General features: G+C 46.9%; 10 protein-coding genes across 10 annotated transcripts; 6 read left to right on the forward strand and 4 right to left on the reverse strand.

The window, feature by feature from the left end:
- Nucleotides 1–1,108: 1,108 nt before the first annotated feature.
- PAAG_07831 (C2H2 type zinc finger domain-containing protein) lies at nt 1,109–3,497 on the forward strand (the record flags this gene model as incomplete). The annotated part of the gene is made up of 2 exons (XM_002790096.2): nt 1,109–2,399; nt 2,476–3,497. The coding sequence occupies 2 exons, from the start codon at nt 1,109–1,111 to the stop codon at nt 3,495–3,497; spliced, it is 2,313 nt and encodes a 770-aa protein (XP_002790142.1).
- A 1,320-nt stretch (nt 3,498–4,817) lies between these two features.
- Nucleotides 4,818–6,641, reverse strand: PAAG_07832 (alpha-1,2-mannosyltransferase alg-11; the record flags this gene model as incomplete). Its single annotated transcript, XM_002790097.2, has 3 exons — nt 4,818–6,059; nt 6,114–6,249; nt 6,313–6,641. The coding sequence occupies 3 exons, from the start codon at nt 6,639–6,641 to the stop codon at nt 4,818–4,820; spliced, it is 1,707 nt and encodes a 568-aa protein (XP_002790143.1).
- Nucleotides 6,642–7,006: 365 nt separating this feature from the next.
- PAAG_07833 (hypothetical protein) lies at nt 7,007–8,089 on the forward strand (the record flags this gene model as incomplete). Its single annotated transcript, XM_002790098.1, has 1 exon — nt 7,007–8,089. One exon carries the CDS (start codon nt 7,007–7,009, stop codon nt 8,087–8,089), a length of 1,083 nt encoding a protein of 360 aa, XP_002790144.1.
- Nucleotides 8,090–8,910: 821 nt separating this feature from the next.
- On the reverse strand, nt 8,911–10,864 carry PAAG_07834 (phosphatase; the record flags this gene model as incomplete). The annotated part of the gene is made up of 3 exons (XM_002790099.1): nt 8,911–9,022; nt 9,084–10,097; nt 10,161–10,864. 3 exons carry the CDS (start codon nt 10,862–10,864, stop codon nt 8,911–8,913), a joined length of 1,830 nt encoding a protein of 609 aa, XP_002790145.1.
- Nucleotides 10,865–11,319: 455 nt separating this feature from the next.
- Nucleotides 11,320–13,548, forward strand: PAAG_07835 (Nulp1-pending protein; the record flags this gene model as incomplete). The annotated part of the gene is made up of 2 exons (XM_002790100.1): nt 11,320–12,202; nt 12,263–13,548. The coding sequence occupies 2 exons, from the start codon at nt 11,320–11,322 to the stop codon at nt 13,546–13,548; spliced, it is 2,169 nt and encodes a 722-aa protein (XP_002790146.1).
- A 794-nt stretch (nt 13,549–14,342) lies between these two features.
- PAAG_07836 (hypothetical protein) lies at nt 14,343–15,398 on the reverse strand (the record flags this gene model as incomplete). Its single annotated transcript, XM_002790101.2, has 1 exon — nt 14,343–15,398. The coding sequence occupies one exon, from the start codon at nt 15,396–15,398 to the stop codon at nt 14,343–14,345; it is 1,056 nt and encodes a 351-aa protein (XP_002790147.2).
- Nucleotides 15,399–17,361: 1,963 nt separating this feature from the next.
- PAAG_07837 (hypothetical protein) lies at nt 17,362–18,861 on the forward strand (the record flags this gene model as incomplete). The annotated part of the gene is made up of 1 exon (XM_002790102.1): nt 17,362–18,861. The coding sequence occupies one exon, from the start codon at nt 17,362–17,364 to the stop codon at nt 18,859–18,861; it is 1,500 nt and encodes a 499-aa protein (XP_002790148.1).
- Nucleotides 18,862–20,544: 1,683 nt separating this feature from the next.
- On the forward strand, nt 20,545–21,765 carry PAAG_07840 (vacuolar membrane PQ loop repeat protein; the record flags this gene model as incomplete). The annotated part of the gene is made up of 4 exons (XM_015846347.1): nt 20,545–20,640; nt 20,768–21,423; nt 21,530–21,579; nt 21,641–21,765. The coding sequence occupies 4 exons, from the start codon at nt 20,545–20,547 to the stop codon at nt 21,763–21,765; spliced, it is 927 nt and encodes a 308-aa protein (XP_015700782.1).
- Nucleotides 21,766–22,435: 670 nt separating this feature from the next.
- PAAG_07841 (60S acidic ribosomal protein P1) lies at nt 22,436–23,176 on the reverse strand (the record flags this gene model as incomplete). The annotated part of the gene is made up of 4 exons (XM_002790106.2): nt 22,436–22,482; nt 22,570–22,711; nt 22,864–22,941; nt 23,108–23,176. The coding sequence occupies 4 exons, from the start codon at nt 23,174–23,176 to the stop codon at nt 22,436–22,438; spliced, it is 336 nt and encodes a 111-aa protein (XP_002790152.1).
- A 409-nt stretch (nt 23,177–23,585) lies between these two features.
- On the forward strand, nt 23,586–25,450 carry PAAG_07842 (hypothetical protein; the record flags this gene model as incomplete). The annotated part of the gene is made up of 7 exons (XM_015846348.1): nt 23,586–23,959; nt 24,052–24,076; nt 24,153–24,431; nt 24,513–24,679; nt 24,750–24,963; nt 25,040–25,225; nt 25,298–25,450. 7 exons carry the CDS (start codon nt 23,586–23,588, stop codon nt 25,448–25,450), a joined length of 1,398 nt encoding a protein of 465 aa, XP_015700783.1.
- Nucleotides 25,451–25,518: the final 68 nt, after the last annotated feature.

A 25,518-nucleotide genomic window follows, 5' to 3' on the forward strand; every position in this document is an offset into this window, starting at 1 on the left:
TGCGGGGTAGATTGATAACCAGACAACTATTGTAACTAACTACACTATGTTTGTTCATCGATGACCAGGTAAGCTAAACCACCGTGCCAAACTAACCAAAAGACATGATCATTGAATTGATCCATCCGGTAAACTACTCTGTATGTGACATAAATCATGCAACTGATATGGGAGGAATTGATCACACATTTCAAGGGATATTATTAACATGACAACACTGTTCATGTTCGGAGTATGGATGCCGTGGTGGTAAGAGACTGCGAGGCTGGACGATGTATCTTGATGTATCCACTATGTATCTCTAGGCGAAAATTTTAGCCAGTAGTACATCGTTTTCCATGGGTGGTACTTGGGTGGTACATTAGCCGCCTGGGCGCTGCCCTAACCAACCTTAGTTACCTGATTCAGACGTTTCCTCTCCAAGTTTCTCCCCTATCTCAGCCCAACTCTCTCCCTCCCTCCGACATCTCCCCGTACAACCTCCTCGTCCATCCTCCCCGGCATTTCCAACCATGTCGTCCAGCCCGTCTTAACCTCCCCCCTTGGCTTCTCCTGACGCATCTCTCCTCTTGTTTTGGGTGTGGTCCCTGTGGTCTGTGCGGTCAAGATCCACCACCGCGTGCCAAAAAGATCATCAACCACACCACCCAATCCTTCCAACCTTCAGTTTCTTCTTTTCGCGCATTGTTCGCCGCTCTGAGGAGCTGTCTATTCTTAGAATTGGTCTATCTTGCTGCTTACCTTCTGGAACGTCAATAACTGGTTCCAACGCTGGAAATACCCCCTTTCCTCCACCGAGCCGATTCCCCCCCGCAAAACCGAGTTGCCGTTTCTTTTTCGCGTCATCCTTAGGGTGTTGTGAGGGAGATCTAACACGTCGCCGCTGCTACCCATACCATTGCCGCTGCATCGCTATCCGATAATCAGGGGCATTGTGTATTTCTTCTCTGGTTAGGTGTCAGCTAATAAACTCCCGAGTCTGCTAAAAGTGGATCTTTTGTTGGAGGAACTAACGTTATAGCTGCCATTCTCAAGTAACCTCATACGTTACATCTTCTACCCCTCCTCCTCCTCCTCCCACATACGCGCGCATCAACAAACACGCGCAATGGAAGCTCCACAGGAGGACAGAGGGAGGTCTCGTTCAATGAACAATAAAAGTCGTTCTTTGAATCCATCAACCTCCCCACACCCTCAATACCACGACCCCCAGACCTCTTCCCTTGGACTCGATCCTGCTGGTACAATCTTCACCAATTCTCCCTCTTTAGCCACTTCCAATGAGCAGTTCCCCATAACCACACCTTACCTATCCGCATCCGCGCATGATACCAATTTCCTCCATCCCTCTGGCGTCACATCGTCGGAACCTCCTCCTTTTGGGCATCCCCAACCGTTCTCTCAAAGCTTCGAGGCCGGTTTCCTCAGTCAGCTCGAACGCTCCTTGAATATCAAAGCCGCGCAGGGGGAGGAGAACTTCTCCAGCCTCCTTAACTCAAATAGGCCACAATTTGAGGATTTTACTATTTACACAAACACTAATACCGCATCTGATTTCGACCCTTCACTTATGCTTGATCCACAACTCAATCAGAATCAGCGACAACAGCAACAGCAACAATTAAACCAGTCTGTCAATCCTGCGAACTTAAGCAGGATATCATCTCCACACCCCACTCCCCCACACTTGATACCACCTGATGCTCACCCGTCCCCTGGCCGTCCATCATCTCCAGCTTCTAACTCAGGTGCTTATTATACCCCCAACCAGTCTCGTCCAACATCATTGGACCCCACAAGTGCGGCCTTTTTGACGAGCCAATCCCACACCGATTGGCAAGGCATGCTAGGGAATCCCGCTTTCCAAAGCCATCGAAGAGCACCATCAGAGCACTCAGACGTTTCCTCTGCTGCACATTCGCCCTATCTCGCCCATCACGATACCTTTGATCCAGACATTAACAGTCATTCTCCATTACTCTCCGCTCAAAACGATCAGAACCCATATGAGAATGCCTTGGGAATGGAAGCATTTTCAATATCGGAGCAAGTCCTACATCAAAGGCTTAGCCCAGGTCAGAGCCCTTATATCTCTCCGCGCCTGATGCCGCAGCAACTAGGTGCAGATCCGGGGCAAGATGGATCATTTATCTTAGCACAGCATGTGAATAATCAACTTGGACCAACTAGTCCTCCAGAAATGTATGTCACCCGGGCTGAGGCGACCCCAGCGCCCGCACCCGCTTTTCAAACCCATAATAGTCCTGGGGATATGGGCCAGGCTGCCCAAATGACGCCGCCTTCTATCAATGTTGAATTTGCGCCTCCATCACGAACCACAAGCTTTGGCCCTTCCAAACCGGAGACAGATATGGACACTCTCAGCCCTCCCGCTAACCGTAAGTTTTCACCCCTGGTACATCTTCCCTAAGTACATCATAAAACTATTTTATACTGAGCGAAATGGAACAATAGGCTCTCGTGGACGCAGCAAGTCTGATCCCTATGGTCATCCCATGACTCGTCCAATGCCACTTTCGACACCTCCAGCTATCGCTGGTCCAGGCTCCCAACGTTCCCTTTCACCTTTTAGCGGCAGCACTGGCAATCTGAGCTCTCCATCCTCCCGTGATGCTTCTCCGGCAGCAGCCAAGAATCGACGCCAGTCAACCTCCTCAATCGACAATCGTAATTACATACTGGATCTCGCCGACCCCCAACGACCAGGTGCAAGTGCTACAGACTCCAAACGTATCCAAAAACACCCGGCAACCTTTCAATGCAGCCTATGCCCGAAACGCTTTACCAGAGCCTACAATTTACGCTCTCATCTTCGTACACATACCGATGAGAGGCCCTTCGTGTGCACAGTGTGCGGCAAGGCCTTCGCCCGCCAGCATGACCGCAAGCGCCACGAGTCTCTCCACTCCGGTGAAAAGAAATTCGTATGTCGTGGCGATCTAGCCCGCGGCGGCCACTGGGGTTGTGGGCGACGGTTCGCGCGAGCAGATGCGCTGGGTCGCCATTTTCGCTCAGAAGCCGGCAGAGTATGTATCAAGCCATTGCTAGATGAGGAGGCGATTGAGCGCGAGCGGACATTCGGGGTTCAACAATCTATGCACGGTCATTTGCAACCAATGACTCAACCGATGAGTATCCCGCCGATGGAGGGACAGGTGTCGGGCTTTACGCTACCTGCAGCGCTGCTGGCACAGTATCCTGCTCTCCAAACTCTGCAGTGGGATCAACTCTCGTCACAGCCGGATGATACGGCTGGTGGCGGTGGCCGGGGCAGTTTCGATGCTAGCTCTGGGGGCGAATTTGGATTTGGTGATGATGACGATTCAGGGATAAATAGTGGGTATGCGAGTGGTTCCGGGCAGAATTACACGTCTGGTCCACCACAGGATCAGATTATGGGGGCGCCGGCTGCTGGGGTTGGTGGCTGGGGACAGCACAGTCAGGAGTGGACGGCTGATTACAATGGTACGAGATGAAACGAGAAAGAAAAAAAAAAAAAAAAAGGCCAGAAAAAAAGAATAAAAGTATAAAAGAATAAAAGAATAAAAGAAAAATGAGGGAAAGATAAGTCCATTTCCTTTTTTTATTTTAAACAGCCTGCTGCTATGGGATGAATACCTCCTGACGGCCGCTCTTATTTCATTCCATATTTCATATATTGTTTATTTGTTTTTAATTTTATTTTTCATATCATGTTTTGGTCGCTACTCTTTGGTTCTTCCTTATGCTATGGGATAGAGGGATGTGAATGACTTCGGACTGGGTGATCACGATGGTATGTATAAGCCATGATATGAACAAACTTCGGAGCTATTTGTGTTTAAGGTGGAATATTTATGCTTCTGTTGTTATCTTCTGTGCCCTTGGTATTTCTCCCCTCCATTTCCCCTCTTCTCCATTTGAATCTTCTCCCCTTTCCAACCTTTCCTACGGTTGTATTTCAGTTATATGTGTACATACATCCAAAGTTACCCATGCCGCCATGGGCGCCTTTTTCCCTTTCTTTTATCCATACCCTTATTTTTTCCTCCTTCCATTATTAATACCTTTTTCATACCTTACGATTCCCCTTAGCGTTCATTTCCCTCCCCTTCATTTCCTTTCATCAAATTATTAATCCATTTTGGGGTTTTTGAACATTCGCTTTTTGGTTTCTTGATCTACTTATTCTCCGTTCCACTGTTGGCTCACGGATACATACCCCTCGTCTTTTGCCGCTTTGGTTCATGCTACCAAATAATTCAACGAGGTCGGTTGATGCAGCTTTGCTTTCTTTTTTCTTTTCTTTTCTTTCCTTTCATTTTGTTTTGATTGTCACCTTTGGGCGGGAGTTCTCTTGGTTTTATGTTACTGATGAAATCTCTTAATGAAAGGACTCGGATAGCTTTGATGATTTGATTTGATTTACCCTATTACCATTCGTATACTCGTAAGAAAATAAAAATTTGACTATTTGGAGAGTTTTTTGATCTACAGAAGTAATAGTATTTCTAATAGTTCTTCGATAACCAGTGCTAATCACGGAGACAAATTTGCCACTTGTTTCACTTTTATTTGACAGGCTTGTATATATTTTTTTCTTGCTAAGTATGTAATTCAAACGAATCTAAACCATACATGGACAATTATAGATTAGATAGGATAGTACACATCAGACAAGAACCAAGGTATGAATGTCTAGAGTGTGGGTCAACATGCTTCTGTTACGATAGTATTTCGGCCTTCCCATTTCTAATTTACTCTAACAATAGCAATCAACTAACACCAACCCATCCATGCATCGACCCATGCAACAACTAATTCTGCTTCCTCTCCCCAGTGCCCCTCTTTCTCTCTAACGCAATCAACTTCTCCATCTCCCCACCCCACTTCTCCGCAAACACCTCACCCGCAAACCTCCTAGCCGAATCTCTCGCCCGCATCCTCATCGCCACCTTCTCTTCATCAGGAAGCGCCAGCGCCGCCTCAAACGCTGCCGCAAACTCTGTCTCCGTCGTAGCACGGAAGCCCGTCCCGCCCTCGCCTAGATCAACCACAATATCCTGCTTGGGTCCGCCGGAGTTGTGCACGACGCTAATCAGACCTGCCGCCTGGTACTCGACCACGCCGATGCCAAAGTGCTCGTTCCACATGGCGTTGGCGCCGATGGAGGCGCGGCGCAGATGATCGAGGATCGTTGGCCAGGTGGCGTCACAGATGAAGGTGGTTGTGTTGCGGATTTTGAGTTCGTGGGCGAGCAGGCGGAGATTATAGATGTGAGTTTCGTCGGGGCTGGAGTGGCGGACGGAGCCAATGAAGATGAGTTGGGGAGATTTTGTGGTGGCTGTGGTGATAGAGGAGGAGGATGTGGAAGGGGAGGACTGTGTGTTCTTGAATTCCTTGAGGAAACGCGCAAAGGCGCGAAGGATTAGAGAGTGGTTCTTCTCAGGGCGGAATTGGGCAATGTAGAGGATTATTGGTTCGCGTGCTTCTCGCTCGTGGGTAAGGTCTATTTCGATTGATTCTAGCTCTGACACCGCTACAGGGGGGAATACGACAGTGGGTTCCTTATATTCTCGCCGTTTTTTCCGCGAGGGGAGCCAGAGGGAGCTGATGTGTGCGGAGGTCCAGGATGAGTTGCACATTACTACATCAATAGTGCCACCAACCCAGCCGTAGAGTTTTGCGAATGCATGCCAATATCGTCGCTTGGCGTATCCTTTCCAGCCGGTCCCCGCACCTGCATTTAAACCTTTTGTACCTGAAGTATCGTCAAGAGAGTCAAGCATATCTGTCGATATTGTAGGGTAGTGGACATATGCTGCCGTCGGAATCGAAGGGAAAAGTAAGTGGCAGAGCGCAAGGACGAATGAATATCCCATAGTGTCAATGAGAATATCCGGAATTAGGAGATGGAAGGCGTCGTATCCAAGGATCAATGATCCCACGGACTGTCCAAGGAGAGTAAACCGTGGATACAAGTTGCTGAGGACATATCTGCGGGTTGATAGATATAGGAGTATCACCGTTGGAGGGTAGAGGCGGATATTGAAACGGCTCTATGTTTTACCAATTAGCTAAAGATCATATGGGCACTTAAAAGCTCTACACACTTCGATCTTGTCAAGCATGGTGGTTTTATCCACGTCAATATCACCGGTATATATTGCGCATATAGCTTTTGGCCAGCGTTGCTGCGTGGCTCTTACTGCTGCCCAAAGAACACGCTCGCCTCCGCCACCGGCATTGCTGCGAAACATCGAATCAGTCCATTTGTATTAGGAATGACGACAAATCAGTTTGTCTCCTTACCAGAATGGATGAAGGAATCCTATGATGCCCTCCCAATCTTCACCCGCAGCGTCCCCATTTGTGGCAGTCCCAATGCCAGCAGTCTCGACCTTTTCCCAGTCATCGTCTTCGTGTTTCAGAGAGATGGACCTTTTTGACTGAAACTCCTCCTCATCAAACCTTACCCGAGAACGGATTAGTTCCCGCTTCCACTGGTATTTCTTTGAAAACAGCCACCCTAACAACCTGAAAACAGAGCGGAAGACAAATGCTGCCAACCGCGGAGCAATCAGGAAGAGTGTCAGGAGCGTCACAACCGTGGCCACATAGGAGGCGGACGACAGCAGCATTATGGCATGTAGTCGACGGCGGACTGTAGCAATAGATATTGGCAGCTCATAGCTGAGAAACGGGTGGCTCTATCTGGGGAGAGAAAAGGAATAAAGAAGAGCAGAGGGGCAAGAAAGGAGTGACGTTGAAGTTTGAGGCTGGGTAAAGTTGACAGCTTCCGAGGATAAATAAGAAGATATGTCACGTGCTAGTCTTGCTTTCGGCGAGGCGACTTTTCATTTTGTTCGCCGGCTTCAACATATTCAATTCACACTCACTCTTTGTTTTCTTTCGGGCTTTCGTATTCTTTTTATTTGCTACTATTGCCCGTTGAGTGGTCTATGGAGATGCTAAATAGTACGTCGCCCGAGTTGTGAATAGCGTGATGTCCCCCGGGTATGGTTTATCTCTATATGCTTTACAGACCAGCAGCCGCGGTCTGAGTGCGAACCTCTCTCGGATATCATGCCCGGTGAAGCAATGCCCAGCGAGACAGCATTCAATTGCTTATCAGAGGTGCAATTTCCACCCGTCGCGACCTACTACCCAGATAGTCTCCACATCGATTGAGTGTGCCCACGATCTTTTACAATTAGTCCATACCTACAGCGGTCTCCCATGGGTTGCATCAATACCGCTCACGGCAGTGGTTGCGCGGATAACATTCGGTTTGCCCTTCCATATGTGGTCAATGTCACAACGAAACAAAAAAATACTTCAAAACCCGGCCATCATTGCATATAACCGTATGAAGAGGAAGAGCATCTTGGATGAATGCTACAGGAACAAATTGTTTCTGCCACCGCGAGTTGTGAGCCGAGAAAGTGCGAAGGCAGTAAAGCAGTTCCAAAAGGCTTTGTATAGACGGCATGAACTCCGCTTTGCTTCGTTCACCCCGTTCGCCCCGCTATTACAACTCCCGTTTTGGCTCGCTTTTATGGAAAGTATCCGATCAATGTCAGGTTGGCAACCGGGTCTTCTAGTCATTCTTCAACAGTGGATTAGTCCAGATGCCGCCAAAGCCCAAGTGCCCGTGGAGCCCTCTCTCTCTACTGAAGGAGCATTCTGGTTCCCTGATCTCGTGGCTTCAGACCCTCTATACGTGCTTCCGTTCGCTATTTCAGCCCTTATGTTCACCCATATTACCTGGGGTTCCAAAATTTGCAAGGCAAAGGAACTTCCGATACTGGCATCACAAGGCAATTTGCAGGGGATATTTTCGTGGGCTATCCAGCGCATTTTCCAAGCAATGTCCATTTGGATTGCACCAGCTTTGATGTATTCAGAAGCCCCCTCGGCTCTGGGCATATATTGGTTAACCACAACCTCCGTTGCAATTATCCAGAGCCGGCTTTTGAAAAAGTTCATGCCCTTCCCGACTGTACCAAAGCCTTGTGAGAGGAAAGATATTGAGAGGTTTATCTATGTAGAGAAAGTTTCCCAAGTACCAAAGCAGGTTGATCGGTAGGGGGCGAAAATACGGTTTGTGGGAACTCCTGCTACTAGCACCCATCTCCTGGTCAACATCCGGAAATGAGATACCCTAGTGGGAAATGGAGCACGATGTCAAAGCACCGGGCATAGAATCCCTGGGGTCAACAGGGTGGGTTCCAGAACCTATTTGCTTTTTTCTTGTTTCGGCTGCGCTTGGAAGATAAGATCTTCCCTGCTGCGTGTGTTCAACCCGATCATTATGTTGCTCAGCAGGTATATTCTTCGAATAGGCAAGCCTTAGACACTAGCATCTCCAATTTATTGTGATCCTCTTTCTTTCATTGGCTTGCAGTACATGCGACTGTTTGGTTAGAGCGGGAGAAAAACACATCCATCCAACTACCTGGGTATTTATATAAGGGATTAACGTAATGTTCTTTTACTACACTATCTCCCACCTGCCATAATTATGTTACTGATCCAGAAACCGAGGAAAGAATGTTCTTGTGGAGAGAAAGACGACTAAAGCTATCATATAGCTGACAACTCTGCCCTGAACGAAGATGGAGGGACGGGAGGGACCAGACCATACGAAGAGCTAACCAAGACCGCCCAAAAAATGAGTCATTGTTAAGATAAATCGAGAAGGTTCGCGGGTGTAACGATTTAATAGGGAGAACAGAGAAGATGAAATAACACCCAGAAGACTTGAAATCCGTCTATCCGTAACGCCTTAACCTAGCTAGCTAACAGAAAACGGCAAAATCTACTGAGTCCTTATGCAGGTAATGTGGGAAAAAAGAAACGTACCAAAACTGCCAATCGAACTCTTGGGAAATACTGGGCGTGGAAATTCTAGAGCTTGGGTCTCGCCTCAGCTGCCGTGGCGCTGGCCTCGGTGTTTAACGTCACATCACCAGTGCCGGGGCCTTCACCAAAAAAGATGACTTCGACCGTAAGATCATCTCTGGACGTGGTGGGTTAGTGCATTTATAATGGATTTTCTGTGATGAAATAGGCCAACGTACCTATATCTTCTAGAGTATGGGCTTGGAAGAGTAAGCAATGCACAGACCATATCCCGATCTTTCCCCCCTAACGCGTTGCGGATCAAATGAGTAGCTGCGTTCTTGTCCTCTACGATAAATCGCTTGCTGTTAGGGCGGATGTCCCATTGCTGTTGTCGGATAGGGAGTCGTTGGCCACTCGCTTTATCCGTCACAGCTTGCTCTACAGGTAAGTTCGACCCAGAGCGGAACCAGTTTTGCAACCACTCTTTAGCACCTCCGTCTGAGGCAAGGGAGTGTTGGTGTTCTAGCCATTGTCCCACAAGCCCGACAACTTCCTCGTTGGTGAGCATCTCCCATAAGCCGTCCGTAGCCAAGACGACAAAGTCACCGTTGCAAGGTTCAATAGCCGTAGTTGTGATAATGGGTTCAGCTGTCACATACGGCGGAGTTTTCAAAAGATGATGTGGTGTCCTTCCAAAAAAGTGGCGCTTGATTTTATCCTGCGTTTCACGTGTCCATTTGTAGAATGCGTCACCAAATGCACGACTAGGTTCAAGGTTACCTAATATTCTATCATTGCGGACAACGTTTGGTTCGTCGGGATGCTCCCGACGTAGACGTTCGACTTCTGATTTAGTTGAACCTGTTTGATCCTCTGAAAGTGGACTTGCGACCCATTTCCCGCTTGGTGACCTGCGACCAAGTACTGCTCTCGAATCTCCGGTGCAGGCAACTCGTAACAAATTAGATCTGCTGTCATAGAAGGCAAGAAGAGCACAAGATCCAGACAGTGCAGGCGCGAGAAGCTCTGCTGCAACACGCTTCGAGTTTGATTTCATAACCTTGTTGACGCTTTCATGAACAATTTCGTGATCGAGTCGGACAAAGCCATTTTTCATCGCAGCATTGACGGCTTCCGGTGATGGTAATATCTTGGATGGATCTGCTGCAGCGGCTTTATAAGTAGCATTCAATTCGCGCGCAACAAAGGATATCAAGGCCTGGCGCAATTTTGCGGACGTAGTCCATCCTCTTTATGTACAGTCAAATATCAGTAATGCGAGGTAGTAGGTATGTTATATTGTTGTAACTCACGAATGACCGTCAAATACGCCCCAGAACATCCAATCACTGCTTTCGGCACTGCCATGATCAGAAGCAGAGACTGATTGTGGCACTTCTACGATCTTCTCTGCATGGTCGTCTTCGATAGGGTCGTTACTGGGCAATTGAACAACATCATAGCGAACGACACCTCTTCCACGACCAACGAGATAAGACTCCTCATTCCGCCTGAGTTTCTGAGTCGCTTGCTCGGGGGTTAACATCTCTAGAACTTTTCTTCCAGAACAGTCTGTTTCCTTGGAGAGGGGTCGAGTGCCAACAATATTGCTAGCATAGAATTGATCATTCTCCACCAAAAGGGCACGGCGTGTAGTTATGGCAGTTTCCTCTGGAGCGAAGTTCGTTGAATCTCTTGAAGAAATTCCCCGAGATTGAATCCCCGTGGGTGATACAAGACTGGTGCTCGAGCTTAGAGGGTTTGTGACAGCGCCAGAGTGCTGGCCCCCTTTGTAAGCGTACCAGGCGCCGGATGCCACTAAGGTCGAAATACAAGCCAGAGAAAAGTTCCGCAGGTGCATGGAGGACTGGACCGTAGCAGGAGTAAAGGCAGTAGAGGAGATGGTCCGCAGCGCTACTGCATAGCTAGGTGTAAAAGGAGCGAGATGGTTCCGCCCGAGGTTATGAAGAGAGGGACTACGTGCCGTTTGCAACACGTGAGAGGCTGCTCGATGCATCGAAACCGTAGGACGCAGAAGCCGGGGAAAAGGGTATTGGATAGGAAGCCTATCCCCAGTACTCTTTTCAGAGAATAAATGAGAATAAAGAGGGGAGAGATGTTGGTGATAAGAGAGGGTTGACGCGCGGAGTTGGGAGGAGGTTGAATGCCAAGGCTGTAGTTAAGCCGGGAAGCTTGCCAATCATGACTAAGCCAGAGGAATTGGCTTGTAGGTGCACATTATTTCCTAGTTAGGTCTCCTCCTTGAAGGGTTGTGTTGCATATAACAGGTGCTAAGTATGCATATGATTCATACTAGGACTGTTGGAGTCCACAGATGATAGATATTTTTTATTTACATGAGGAGTTGACTGGCTGAGCTGTGCTGATAACTCATGTCTTGTCCTCATCCTTTGTCTCTCTTTGCCACCTTATTATCTCTGAATAGTTACCTGCATCTCACATTCCGCCTCCATGTCTTCCCGAGCTTTAAGAAAGCTCCAGAAACTTCAAGAACAAGAACATGCAAATGATTCACCCGATGATCTGGATGACAGTTTGCACAGCTTACATAGTTTCCAAAAACCACAACCTAAATTCAATGCGTTTGAATTGCTAGAGAGCCAGGATGCAGAAGACAAATCTGATTCAGAGACCTCAATCCCGGAGCCTATTCAGACGCCAGAAAAGCCTTCTACTCCTTCAAAACCCCTGGATACTAAGAAAAGGAAGAAAAAGAAAAAACGCGTCAAGAAAGCAGCAAGTCCTATAGAGTCCAAACCCGCTGCTGTCCCCCATGCGGAAGAGTCGGAATTGGATGAGATTGACCTCGCATTAAAAGCTTTGTCTGCCAAACAGCCATTGCGAAATGACGTCTCACCTCTGGACTCGGACCAGAATTCATGGCGCATTGAATTTGGACGTCCATCTGAGGAACCTGATGAACTTCTTGCAATCGATCCGCGACGTCTCAATGCAATCAACGAGATGAAAAAGTTATTCGGCAATGTGGTATTAGAAAGTACCAACGAAGCTTCTAGTGCAGGAGCAGGGCGAAGAAACAGAAATCAACCTCTGGATCTTGGACGGGCGCTGATGGGGCGCTATAACCCTGTGAGTCGTGGGAAGGATCTTGCGGGAGCGACGCTGCGTAAAAATGTCCTGATGCAGGCAAAGGATGAATGGCCACGGGCGACTAGCGGAGGACTTGGGATGGAGGTAGTGCGGGGCCTTCACTCTGACAGAGCGGAATATAAACTCGTTCATAACAAAGCTTACGAGGATGCTCAAAGGCAGTTTGACCTGTGTGTCGAGTCGATGGAACCGGAGAGAATGATATACCATCTGCAATACAATCGTGAGTTAAGCCCAATTCCAGCAATAATTGCTACATGTCGTGTACTTATGGTTTGAAAAGCGTACCACATCTCAAGCCTGTTACAAGTCTCCGAGATTGCCAAACATCAAGGCGACCATGCAGTCTCAGGAGATCTCCTCGAAAGAGCGTTGTTCACTATCGGCCGCTCGGTCCACTCCTCATTTGGCACTCGCTTAAAACAAGGGAAATCACGATTGAATTTTAACATTGCCGCCAACCGTGAATTTTGGCTTTCAGGCTGGAGATATATCAAGAATTTGGAGATGAAAGGTACATTGAAAACCGCGTACGAGTGGGCAAAGCTACTCCTAAGCCTGGACCCCGGAGACCCGTACGCCATCAATTTGATAATTGATTCTCTAGCTATCAGAGGACGAGAGCATGATCATTTCATCAAACTATGCTCTCATCCGTATTTTAGTAAACGTTGGGAGAACTTTCTGAATATCCAATGCTCACTTGCGCTGGCCTATCTTCTCCAAGGGAAACCCGTCGAAGGTCGTTCACAGTTGCGAAAGGCGATGTCTCATTACCCCTGGGTATTTTGCCGTTTATCTCAGGAACTCAATATCGAGCCCATACCGAAGTCCATATGGGCAGTGCAGTCTCCCAACGAAACGCACTGCTTGTTTTGTGAACTCTATATTGCGAGAGCTAAGGATATCTGGAATACCCCTGAGGCAATCTCTGTTCTCGTCGAGGTTGCAGACACTCTTACTAAATCTAAAGAGGAAGTAAAACCTCCTGAGATCACACTGGATATTGCTCGTCATGTCCTGTTGTCAGATATTCCGTCAGTCACCACGCATCTGCCTCACCACTTTTCTACGGAACGAATGTCAGCCTCAGACCCCCTGCCGCCAGGCCCGGAGATGGATTTGTCGCCAAATACGCATCCCGCGTGGGTATTTGACGACGCAAGACAGTTATTCGGGTTCCCTGGACAAGAGGCCGTTGGCGATGTCGAGAACGAGCCGGAGGTTTCTGAGGATGAAGAACCAACAGATCGACGTCAAACTGGTGGTGATGGTGATGAGGTTGAAGATCAAGCTGATGATGATTTGTCATCTCCTGAGGAATATCTTTTCAACCGTGGGCTACAAGATTTGCAAGACTTTTTACTGGTAAATGGAGTAGATCGGGGAAATTGGAATGCTGATGATGACTCAAATTCAGTAACCGTTTGGGTTAGAAGGCTACGTCGACTAGACCGGGAGGTCTGGGATTCTGTTATACGCGATGCAGCAGCCGAACTCGATTCACCTCTAGTCGCTGATTTACTCTTGGATGAGTTGCAATTGCAGGAGGAGGATGTAAATCGTTGAATCAATTTATTTTATTTTTTTACTTTTTGTTTTTACTTGTTTATCCTTGTTAGTGGTTATTTGTTGAGCTATGGGAAATAGACAGAGGACTAACTGAAATTGACGAAAGATTGTACATTCATGGAATGCAATAGTGATCACGAAACAACATTTACGCTCATGAGATATATGGATGAGAAGTCGGCCCCTCAAAAACTCAACTAACAGAAAACATGATATATGCAAAATGAAATATCTAGGTATATCTGTTCTCTCCGCAAACGGTCAACCAGAACACCCAGCAGGGGCAGGAAAATATTCATCCCAGCGATAATAAAAAGGAAATGACAAGAAAAAACATCTCGACCCATAAAACCTATTAACACCGGACCCCACACCAGATTCTAAAAAGAAACCGGGGTTTGTTTATTAATGTCATTATGCCATATATTGCATGCAAGAGAGGGCTTTTGGATACTGGACACTCAAGACGCATTTCAAAGTATGTTTCCACCGCAAATTCTCCCCCAGTTTCTGTTCTCATGTCCAATAAAGCTTGTCGTTATTCGTCGTCCACTATCTCCACGAGATTCCACTAACGGTTGAGGAGGTAAGGTCAAGCGTATTGAAATCCTCTGAAGATAGATCCATAAGTGGGCCATATTTGGGGCTGTCGCTCGCTAGTTTCTCTTCATTCTGTATGTATTCTGAGAGTCGTTTGTCCCATTTTCTACAATCATGTTTTATACCATCCACTCCCCGCCCGTCTGGTGTACAGACAGGTTCATAGAATACATAGCACTTCCCCCAACATATCAGGGATCCTGGATCGGATTTTGGACCGCGTTCTGATTTGGAACCGGGTAAGGATTGGATTTTACTGGATTCTTGATAGAATCTGCGAACTGCTTGACGGCAATCCTCTTCGCTTGCTCCTCGAGCGGAAGGGCCTCGAAATCCGCTTTATTCTTATCCCATTCTGCCACGCACTGGGCATTCCAGTTACACGTCTCAACTTCACCAAACATCGGATGCTTATATCTGCGGTGGTTGCTTGGCCATCCGGACGCATGGTAGTGATGTTTGACCAGTGCTGTTCTGGTGTTGTGATTTCCCGAGTCCGAGTGTCCTTGGCCCGCCGCAAAAGCTTCGACAGTGAGAACAAGAATGCCACCTACGACCTTCGACTCAGCCATGTTATGGAATACGTCCCAATTCACCTCGTTTCCCGTCCGATGGCTCATATCTTCAAGGATCGCATTGGTAAATGCAGAGGGCCCAGTGCCACTGATCACGTCATCGAAGTCCAATGTAAGTTGCGAAATAGGCACGCCCTGCTTTTTGGAAAGTTCGTTGAGCCAGCGGATGATGTTGTCAACCAGTTTTAACATGACAGGGAGGCGAGGTTTGCAAATGAACGTCCACTGGCAGAACGATTGCGACTTGGGTCCGAGGACAGGATGCTTCCTAAACTCCGGTTGATCGATCTCCACACCGATAACCATATCTATGTTCTTCTCATTGAACCTATCCGGAATAAATCTGTCAAACGGCCTGAGTGCCTCGACATCAATGTCCGCATACACCCCACCCTCCACATACATGATCAGATACCGCAACAGGTCAGCTTTGATGATTCTCGCTGTCAGAGAGCGGTAAACGTATATTATATCTGGGCGATTGAAACCCTTGGGCCCAAAATGCGTCTCAAGATAGTATAGATCGTTTTGGTCGGTTAGAACCTCGTATCTATGGGCCGGGTTCTTTGATGTCCAACTCCGGGCACAGCGCAGATCTCGTTCCTCAAAGTCGAGCGGATCTACTTTCCATATCTGCCATATCTTTCGCGGGAAGCCGCCTGCAAAATACATGGACGGAGAGAAGTCACCGGTGTATTGGCCTGATGATGCAACAGTCGAAAAATATATAATGAGTAGTATAAATGAGATGCAGCCGTATAATAACCTCCGGGTCAGTCTCGGTTTGGCAGCGAGCATATTTTTTCCCCCTTTAACTTCCTTTCTTTCCTTTCCTACTAACTGTTGACACTTCTCGGTCTGCTGATTTATCCCGTTTTTCCCCTTCCCTTTTTCGGTTGGAAATGGGCACAAAAAGAAAACAAATTTCATGGACGGGGAAGGGGAAAAGACCGCATTATTGAAGAATTTTTATACACATATCATTCCTTGGTTTGTCTGTCATCCAAAAACGAGAGAAAATATTTAGAAGACGAGGACAAAGGAGGGAAATGAGAGGAAAAGAGGATGGGAATATGGTTAGAGCGGAAATGCGAGTGAAAACTCCAAGCTACAACTTAATTTTAGTTATTCTTTCCGAAAGCCGAGCACAAGGAAAGAATCGATAAAATGTACGACCCGATAGTCAATTTCCCCTACTCGTTACCTTATGCCAAAGGAAGAAGAAGCTAAGATAATCGCAATCCGTTGAAAAATACGATGGTAAATTACACAGCTCTTCCAGGCCAGACCAAGCTTGATCTGGGGTTCCTTGTATGCCCGTTGTTGCTTGTTATATAAGCTTATTGTGGAGAGCATGCTTAATAGCCTAAGCTGTCTAACATGAGGCATTTGTTCAGCAGGTAATACAGGGTTTTCTTCTGTTCATTAGTTTCTCCAAAATACAGCCACCAGCGGAGACACCAGACAAGAGAGAGCAGGTAGAACCCACCGAGGATGATCACGTATGAGAATGAAGGCAGTGTGCATGTCTCAAACATTGCCTCCTTGTGAGAGACACCGTCGTTGCAACTTCGACCTGCTTTCTTGCATGTGAAATACTTTGGAAATTAAGAGGCAATATCTTTGAGCGTGGCTCATAGTCGCATCTTCAGAGGCTTAACTCCGCTATGAATATTCAAGCTGGATCGAACATCGCAATCATAACAATAACTCGGCATCTTCACGGGCATGTCCAACTGTTGTCCACACGACCAAACCAAAAAATGGACTTTTCGACATCTTGGGAGGCGGACCGAGTCTTGCTGATGCTCCACGAAATACTCTGTCTGAACCACTCGAATGTGCGGCTCCATATCTCAGTTACCCCTCCTCCAAGATCCCACCCCAGAATGTTCGGCCTTGGCATAGTTAATGTTGCCGCCGCTGCGTTCTCAGTGAAAGTCTGACAGGCTTTTCTCTCTAGTCTCTTCCGGCGAAACCATCCCGCTTAATTATTATATCCAGTTGGCAAATGGGTGTTTCTGGGACGGTTGAATCACGTTTTACGACATTATTATTAACGACGTCATTTTCATCTTCGAGGAGGCCTGTGAAATGGCATTATTGTTGGTCGAATTTCCAGATGTGGTATGGAGTTTGTCTGTATGATAATTACAGAGCAATAAGAAAATGGCTCAGCCCATTGTACCACAGTTTCCAGGCTAAGCTGGGGAGAGAGGAGAAGCTCCCATTCTCTTGCGTCCCTGCGCTGTGATCCATAAGCAGTCCCCCTCTTTCACCCCGGATCCTTGATGGACTTTGCTTTGCCGAACCCCCCAGCTCCACCTTCACACCCAGCACAGCTTAAATTTTGATTTTAGATTTCTTCATTGTCCGAAAACCCCCCCAAGAAATAACTCCTCCGGAACAGTCTGGAATCAGCCTTCCTAATGTCTGGTTCCCAATATTTTTGGATAATTCTCATTCATTTCTCCCCATATCCATTAATTTTTGATGCGAATCATCATACCCACAAATAGAAGCTGAATAAACAGAGGTCCGCTGCCGGATTGAGGTGTTAAAAAAAATAGAAAAAGGGTCACACAACTAGTCCCCGCCTTTTGCGCCCGTTTACTTCCCAATTTCCATCCAGATGATGTCTCCTGGTGGTGGGCAAGAGGGCATCTTGGGAAATGGGAACTGGGAGGAAATAACACCTGAATGGCGGCCCATCAACGTTCAAGCATCGGATACCACAAAGGAGTGGGCAAAACTCGTTCAGCCAGCCGGATTATGGAAGTCTGCTACATCGCGCAGAATTGGGAATGGAGGTGGAGGAGGAGGACCAGGTGGGCGCCGCACGGCATATCTCGACGGCATAAGAGGTTTCGCTGCCTTCCTAGTATACTGCGGACACCACCAGCTGTGGACGCACGAGATGATGTCAGCCGAGGAGATATTCGAGAATGCGTTTGGTTATAAAGGACATTTTTATTTTGCTTTGTTGCCTGGCATCCGAGTGTTCTTCTCTGGTGGCCATTTCGCTGTCAGCGTGTTTTTCGTGTTGTCTGGATATGTGTTGGCTGCGAAACCGTTGAGTCTGATGGTTGATGGCGACTATGTGAAATTAGGGGAAAATATAGCCTCTTCGTTGTTTCGACGCTGGTTGCGGCTGTTTCTACCCGTCATCGCCACAACGTTTCTATACATGACTTCGTGGCATGTGTTGGGTATCCGAACGGAGCGGGAGCCGTGCATGACTTACCGCGAGGAGCTGTGGAATTGGTTTTCCGAGTTCAAGAACTTTAGCCACATTTTCAGAACTGGTAGTGACCCTTGGTTTTCGTACAACTTCCACGTGTGGTCGATCCCCGTCGAATTCAAGGGCTCGATGCTCATTTACACCTCGTTACAGGCATTTTCGAGATGTACGAGGAATGCGCGGTTATGGTGTGAAGTAGGACTGATTTTCTACTTCATGTACATCACAGATGGAGCGCATTTTTCGCTGTTCATGGCCGGAATGCTTCTGTGTGACCTCGATCTGCTCGCCCGCAACAACAACCTACCACGTTTCATTGCAAATATGGAGCCACATAAACGAACACTTGCCTACATAGCTCTAGGCATCAGTGTCTACCTAGGCGGAGTCCCCTCACAAAATGCCGACATCCAAGTCCTTAGGTCGTCCCCAGGGTGGTACATGCTATCCTTTTTCAAACCCCAGGCCGTCTTCGACTACAAATGGTTCTTCCTGTTTTGGGCCGCAACGTTAATCGTCGCGTCAATCCCACGCATACCAGCATTGAAATCCTTTTTCGAGACGCCCTTCAATCAGTATCTCGGTCGCATATCGTTCTCTTTCTACCTGGTGCACGGACCAATCCTTTGGACGCTTGGTGACCGAATATACGCCGCAACCGGTTGGTTGAGAGAATCTCATGCCGTCAATTTACCGGGATGGATTAACCGATTCCCACTGCCAAAAGTCGGTCCACTTGGCCTGGAATTGGCATGTCTCCTCCCCCAGTTGATTCTTCTGCCGCTTACACTGTGGCTGGCAGAAATCACAACAAGACTCATAGACGAGCCCAGCGTGAAATTGGCCCAGTGGGCATACGCTAAAACTCAACCCTCATCATCACAGCAATCGTGACCTGCCAATGTAAAATTATGAAACTGCATCGAATTTAGCGTCTTCGTCTTTCGGTTTTTATTATTAGGGCTGTTTTCTGGAAAAGTTACTTGCTTTAGCATGGAATGGGGACATACTTTTTCTAGTTTTCTTTGTGCACTCCTCAAATAAAAAAGTAATTACACAGTAACTAGCTTACTAAAATTAATCAACAATAAAGAATTGAGTTTTGGGAGATGGAGAAACTGCAATTTAGCGATTCTTGCGGGTTCACAGACTTTTTGATTCAAGAACTGTACCCCACCTTTGGTTCGCTGAAGCTCTTCAAAGGTTGAAAGTATCCTCTTTGGCGGAGCAGAAACGCGGTCAGGTCGGTTTGCTGTTGACCGAGGTAGTAGCAGCAACAAGCACTTGTGGGGTACACATGCATCCAAAAAAGGATCTTCTGGGACCTGCCACTGGCTGCCAGGCACAGGTTACCGCTAGGTTTGTTCTTCGTGACCTGGTCGTTCCGTGCATCCATCTCGGGGTATCCCTGCTAACTTGCAGGAACCGCACATGTTACCGTAAGTGATTCAACCGGGACAGGGCGGGCGAACAAAATACGGCCATGGATTGGAGGCAAATAAGTAGTGTCACAATCACTTGGGGCAAAAATGTTGCGGGTATAATGTGATTTGTACATTGACATCACAAAGGGAGAACAGCGGGCAGCTCATCATGTATTTTTTGACTTCCTCACCTCTGCCCCAGAGAAATGAAATGAGACAACCTTGATCGGGCTGGGCCATCTGCAGTTGAGCCTTGTTGTTGTTGCAACCGGGATGACAACAGTGGTGACACATGAAACAGTGCACGATGGTATTGCAGTACTTTAACAGGAAATAATGGTATGGCCGTTGCTATCAGTGTAACTAACCAACTATTAACTAGTTAACTATCGGGGTATTATTAGGTAAGATACAGCTGTCCAACCAGCCGTTAATGCGAATAGATTAGATGAAGTCCATGATGGCCATTGACGCGATTCGGATTCATCCCAAGCTCAAAGGAAATAAATAAAAAGAAAAATGATTAAAAGCACAAGCTTTGAACGTGGAGGCCCATCCCAATGCTTCCAGAGACACGTGCAGCGTCGGATCTAGGGTTATAAAGCTCGCTATGGCCTCCCTCTCTAAAGCTGCCCTTGAGGCTGTCATTGGAGACAGACGGAAGGTCTTTTCACATTCAATTGGTTCTAAATCAGGCAAACAGATCGAGAAAGAAATTAAAATTATCTCTATGGAGGTACCTACGTAGTGTTTCCATGTTGTTTTCCCTTCACCGTCATCGAATTTAACTGAGCATCAACCAACCGACCATGAAAAAGTTTTCAGTGTTGGGGTCTTCTTCTAGAAACCTTATCGGCACGTCATCGCCAATCACATTGGTTACGCAGGTTTTGTATTCTTTTCCTCACAGTTCTTATTATTCTCGCCATCTTTTTGAACTGTTGCCCCTCCCCCTCCTACTGAACCAACGGCCAGATATTTTGCTATTTTACCTCACGTAGTCCGCACACTGGTTGGATCAGTGCAACTAACTATCCAATTAAGGTCTTAATGTGCATTAACTTTAACCTCACCAAGTCTCGCCCCCCTCGATGACACAATCGGCCTTCTCACTTCTTTACATTGTTGAATGGATGGTATCAACACTGCCGCCATGTTTATACTTGCTGATAGTGTCCCGCTGACAGCCCGTGAAGTGGCCTCTGGGGTGCTGGGCTCAATTTGTCTGGCCTGCTGGATCTTCCTACTGGTATGTAAAAACTGGAACCCCTATCAACACTTTTATATTACCCCCATAAAACGGCATCCAGCTTCAATTAGGAGAGCAAGAAACAGAAAGAGTATAGATAAATAAAACCAACACTGTTAACAACCAGGTTCCCCAACTGATCGAAAACTACAAAAACGGCTCCGCAGACGCCGTCTCCCTCGCCTTCCTCTTTGTCTGGTTCATCGGGGACATCACAAACCTAATCGGATCCCTCTGGGCACAACTCGTCCCAGTCATTACAGCCATCGCCGTCTACTTCTGTCTGGCAGACGGTGTCCTCATAAGCCAATGCATCTACTACGACCACCAAAACGCGCGCAGGGATGCTGCTGCCGCCGCCCATGAACGCAGCGGTCCCGATTATCGCACGCTATCCAGCGCAACAGCGGGCTCAGTATCAGAAGCGGAGTCCGATGCGCTGGACCCCACCACCCCGCTCCTGTCGCGCCGCATGAGTCAGAATCTGGCCGCTTCAGCTTTGGTTGCTGTGGCGTCGAGGAGGAGGAGATCGACGGAGTCCATGCGGAGACGGCGCTCGAGCCACTTACAGGATTCGTTGACCAAGATTCTTGAGGAGACGGAGCCCAGGAATGTGTGGGTGAAGAACTCTTTGAGTGTTATTGGTATCTGTGCTGCTGGGGCGGCTGGATGGTTGATTGCCTGGCAGTCTGGTGTATGGCATCCGACATCTGACGAACATTCGGGACAAATGGTGCTTGGGGCACAGGTGATGGGGTATGTGAGTGCGGTTTGTTATCTTGGGTAAGTCGTTTTATGGGAGAAGAACCTCTTAATTCATCGTAGAGTCATTTGTTTTCTTAATTATTTGTTTAAAGTATTGCTAACGGGACCTGAAATGAATGAACAGTGCGAGGATACCTCAGATCATCAAGAATTACCGGGAGAAATCATGCGAAGGTATGTTCAGAACATTTACACTGCGTTACCAATATCTCTATCTATCGCTTGTGTTGAGCAGACAAAGCTGACCGCTATCGCAAAAGGCCTTTCTCTACTGTTCTTCATATTATCTCTCGTGGGAAATTTATCATATGGCGCAGGGGTAAGTTTTTAGTCATTCCAATTCCCGACTCACCACCGTGACGAAGATTATAAACTAACCAAGTATTATTTTGCCCCTGTTTTCAGATATTATTTCACTCCAACGAAAAACGTTACCTTCTTAAAAATCTTCCATGGCTCATCGGGTCCCTCGGGACCATGTTTGAAGATGTCTTGATTTTTGTACAGTTCCGGATATATTCAGTGCAGGATAACGCTTCTTCAGCTATAATATGAATATCCCGTTGTATTCCTTGTCTTCTTTTTGTATTATCTCCTATATTATTACCATGGAGGCGTATTTTTATCGATTCAACAAAAGTTACCGGCAGTGCGGGACATTGGGAGAAAAGATTCGTTTCACTTTTTTTTCTCTTATATGTATTGACCAAGATGAGTATCATGGCGATGACCACATGACATGAAAATCTACCTTGAAGGTATATCATATTGATATAATGAAAGGGAAAAAACAAAAGAAAATCAAAAGAAAATCAACCATTGCTACCCGATTATCATCCGGTCCAGCCCTCATTGAAATTAAATCCTCTTAATGAACTTAGTATGGGGGAGGGTGTGCTCGCAAAAGCACCGCAGCGGTGCATCCCTTTCTTTCCTTGTTTTTCTCTCATTTATCACAATATGAGTACACGCCAAAAGCGGTCGGGGAAAGGGTGGAAGGAACCAATACGCCAAGAAAAAGAAGATTCGTTTAGTCGAAAAGACCGAAGCCCATGTCCTCGTCGGACTCCTCCTTCTCTGCAAAAATTGGAAAAAGAATATATTAGCCAAATCTGCACTCCGGTAGCACGGTAGCATAAGAAGAGCTCATTGGCAATGACCTACCTTCTTCCTTCTCTTCAACCTTCTCCTCCGCAGCCGCGGCGCCGCCAGCAGCAGCTGGGGCGTTTCCAGCGGCAGCGGGAGCGGCACCACCGCCCGATCCAACGTTGAGCAGAATATCCTTCACATCCTTGCCTTGCAGAGCCTTTTCAACGAAAAGTTTCACCAAGTTAGCTTTAGTTTTGTTCTCCAACACATTCCTTTAATTTCCACCCGATTAAATAGAATACTGCAAAGAGAAATCGGGATTTTGCACCATCGGACATATCGTGTAAATTGGGGTAGTATGGTATGTACCTTGGCGAACAGAGAGGACCAGATGGGCTCAACATCCTCCACATTCGCGGCTTTCAGAATGGATTGGAGCTTCTCGGACTATATATGCCAACCCAAAAAGCAAAACCGAGTCAGCACGCGTTATATTGTTTTCAAGATAACTCATCCTCCACATTTCATCCAAAATGAGTTTTCCCCTCTTCCTCTCTCATCCCCCCCTCCTCCCCCATATATTCCATATCTATATCCGGATAAAAACACGTACCGTGATGTCAACGCCGTCATCGGCCAGGATCAGGGAGGCATAGGAAACAGCGAGCTCGGAGTTAGACATTGTGAGAGGATGTCCCGGAGCAGACGGATACTGTGTTGGAGGGAGAATGTGAAGTTGAAGGGAATTGATTCCTTGTCGTTGGCGTCGATGTCGTTGTCGTTTGACCTAACGGTTGTGTGGAAAATAAACCCTCGCTTAACATGGCTGATATGGCCCGTGCACTCGGTGACATCACGTGATTTCCCTCGGCCCAATCAGGAAGGTAGACATAAGTTATGCCCAACGTTAGAAGGTAATGATAACATATGCATATTGTCCATACAACGATAAACATCAACATAACGTCAAGGTTACTATTTTACTTACCACTATTCTCTGTCTTTCATTTTTGCTATACGGACCCAATTACTCGCGCGGGAGCGGGAGTTTGTGCCAACTCTGGAATACCCTATTAAACCAATTGGCAGATATGGCTGATTCGCCCGCCGTATCAGTCCCTCTCGACCCGAGAGAACAGCCTATCTTAGACCAGCTCTTGGTGATTCGCGACGCCCTCTTGCTCCTTAAACAGGATAAATCGAGATATATCAAGTCTCAAGACGTGCTGTACTATCATGACCAGGTGGTTGAACAAGTCCAGAAGTTGAACAGCATCCGTTCGGACAACCAACTACAACATAATCGAGGTTCGCCCCATCCCCATATTCCAACTTTTGGCCCTTGCACAGGTGCAGTTTGTCTGATATGTGCTCATGTCGCAGTTGATAATGTCCTGGATGATTGCTTCCAGCTGATTTCTTTGCTATTTCTTACTGTCGGGAGGAATAATGAGGCGCCCGCAGCGTAAGTATCACTTTTTATACGTGGGCTTCTATTCGGTATTGTACGTTGCATTGCATCCAGACGAATGCTGATATATTTTATCAAACCCACAGATATGCAATGGCGTCGACAATTAAGGTAATACCAAGTCGACGACTTTCGATAATACATTCTCATGATTTTCGTCATTATCTAACTAATATTGTTCCTCCAGCGCCTGCTCGACCATCTAAAGGAGGCTGCATTTTTCAGCCAGAAGGATTTGGATTCGATCTCTAAAACTCTAGATACAATGCAAGGAAACATTGATCGAGGGAAGGATACATATTCAACTGATCTATTGAAGCTTTTGGGAGTTCGTTTGGAAACCTGTCGAAAACTGTTAGGGGAGCTACAACAAGACCTTTCCTTCTTGTCGCCCGAACTCGTCCCGATCCACGAGGTTTTGGTATCCATTTTACGATCCACATCTGCCGCAAACACGCGATCAAAGGTAGCTCTTTTTCCATGTCTGTCAGACGTATTAAAAGTGCGGAGGGTTAAGCTGATTTTGGATGGCCGTGAAATATAATAGTTTTCGTATTCTGAGGTCTTGACCTTCCAGGAGCAACTGAAGGGAATGAAAGCCTCTATGAAAGATGGTAACTTTTTGGGCCCTGGTGGCTCCATCCCTGCGGGCCAAGGGATTGTTAAAGTTTTGTTGGAAAGATGTCTGAAATGGGTAGAAATTGTTCTCGAAAGGTATGATAATAGCGGCGCTCAAACATGCCTTGCGGCATGGAATCAGATTTAACCGAATTACCTTTACTAGACAGGGACGAATCGACGAACGATTCAAGGAGCCTTATGATAAGCTCCTGGAGATCCGAAACCAGCTCGACCGCCTTGCTATGACCCAGGCCTGGTCACTACGGGAGACCGATTTATTTATGTACCAAAGAAAATTAAATATGTTTGACGAATCTCGAGTTGATGGGAACTTTCTTGACAAGGATGGGAAGCCGGCTGATATTCATGCTCAAAGGGTAGGCCTCCAACCGCAACCTACTGACAAACTTTGGGAGCTGAGGAAATTTGACCGCTGATTTTCTCGCTACATAGACGCTTTTGTATCTGATTCGGCGGAGCTATGCGTTAATATACGGCTTGCTTATTTCGTCTGAGCCTGTTTCAGAAGCTCTCTTACCAATTTATAATCAACTTCAAACTCTGAGGAAATGCCTTCTTGAAGTTAAGGACTCAGGGGGGGTTTCTAATTCTAGAGAGCTTTACCCATACAGTATGAAGGTTAGTTGCTCTCCCTTCCTATTTATGGAAATTGATGGGTGGTATTTGTCCAAGTTGCTAACTATTTGCCAGCTAAACTCCATCGACAACATGAGAATCGATGGAAAATTCTATGTGGGAAATGATCTACCTGAAGGTCAAGGTAGCGTCAACGAACTTCTTGCACAATGCTATGATCTCTGCTATGAATTGAGAGCCCAATCGGAAGAAATTGCCGAAAGCTAATGAGATGAAAAAGCATTAAACGTTGAAACCGGGTTTGATATTTAAAAGGTTCCTTTTTGGGGGTCATA

The sequence above is a fragment of the Paracoccidioides lutzii genome (assembly GCF_000150705.2).
Source record: "Paracoccidioides lutzii Pb01 unplaced genomic scaffold supercont2.27, whole genome shotgun sequence".
Classification (NCBI taxonomy): domain Eukaryota; kingdom Fungi; phylum Ascomycota; class Eurotiomycetes; order Onygenales; family Ajellomycetaceae; genus Paracoccidioides; species Paracoccidioides lutzii.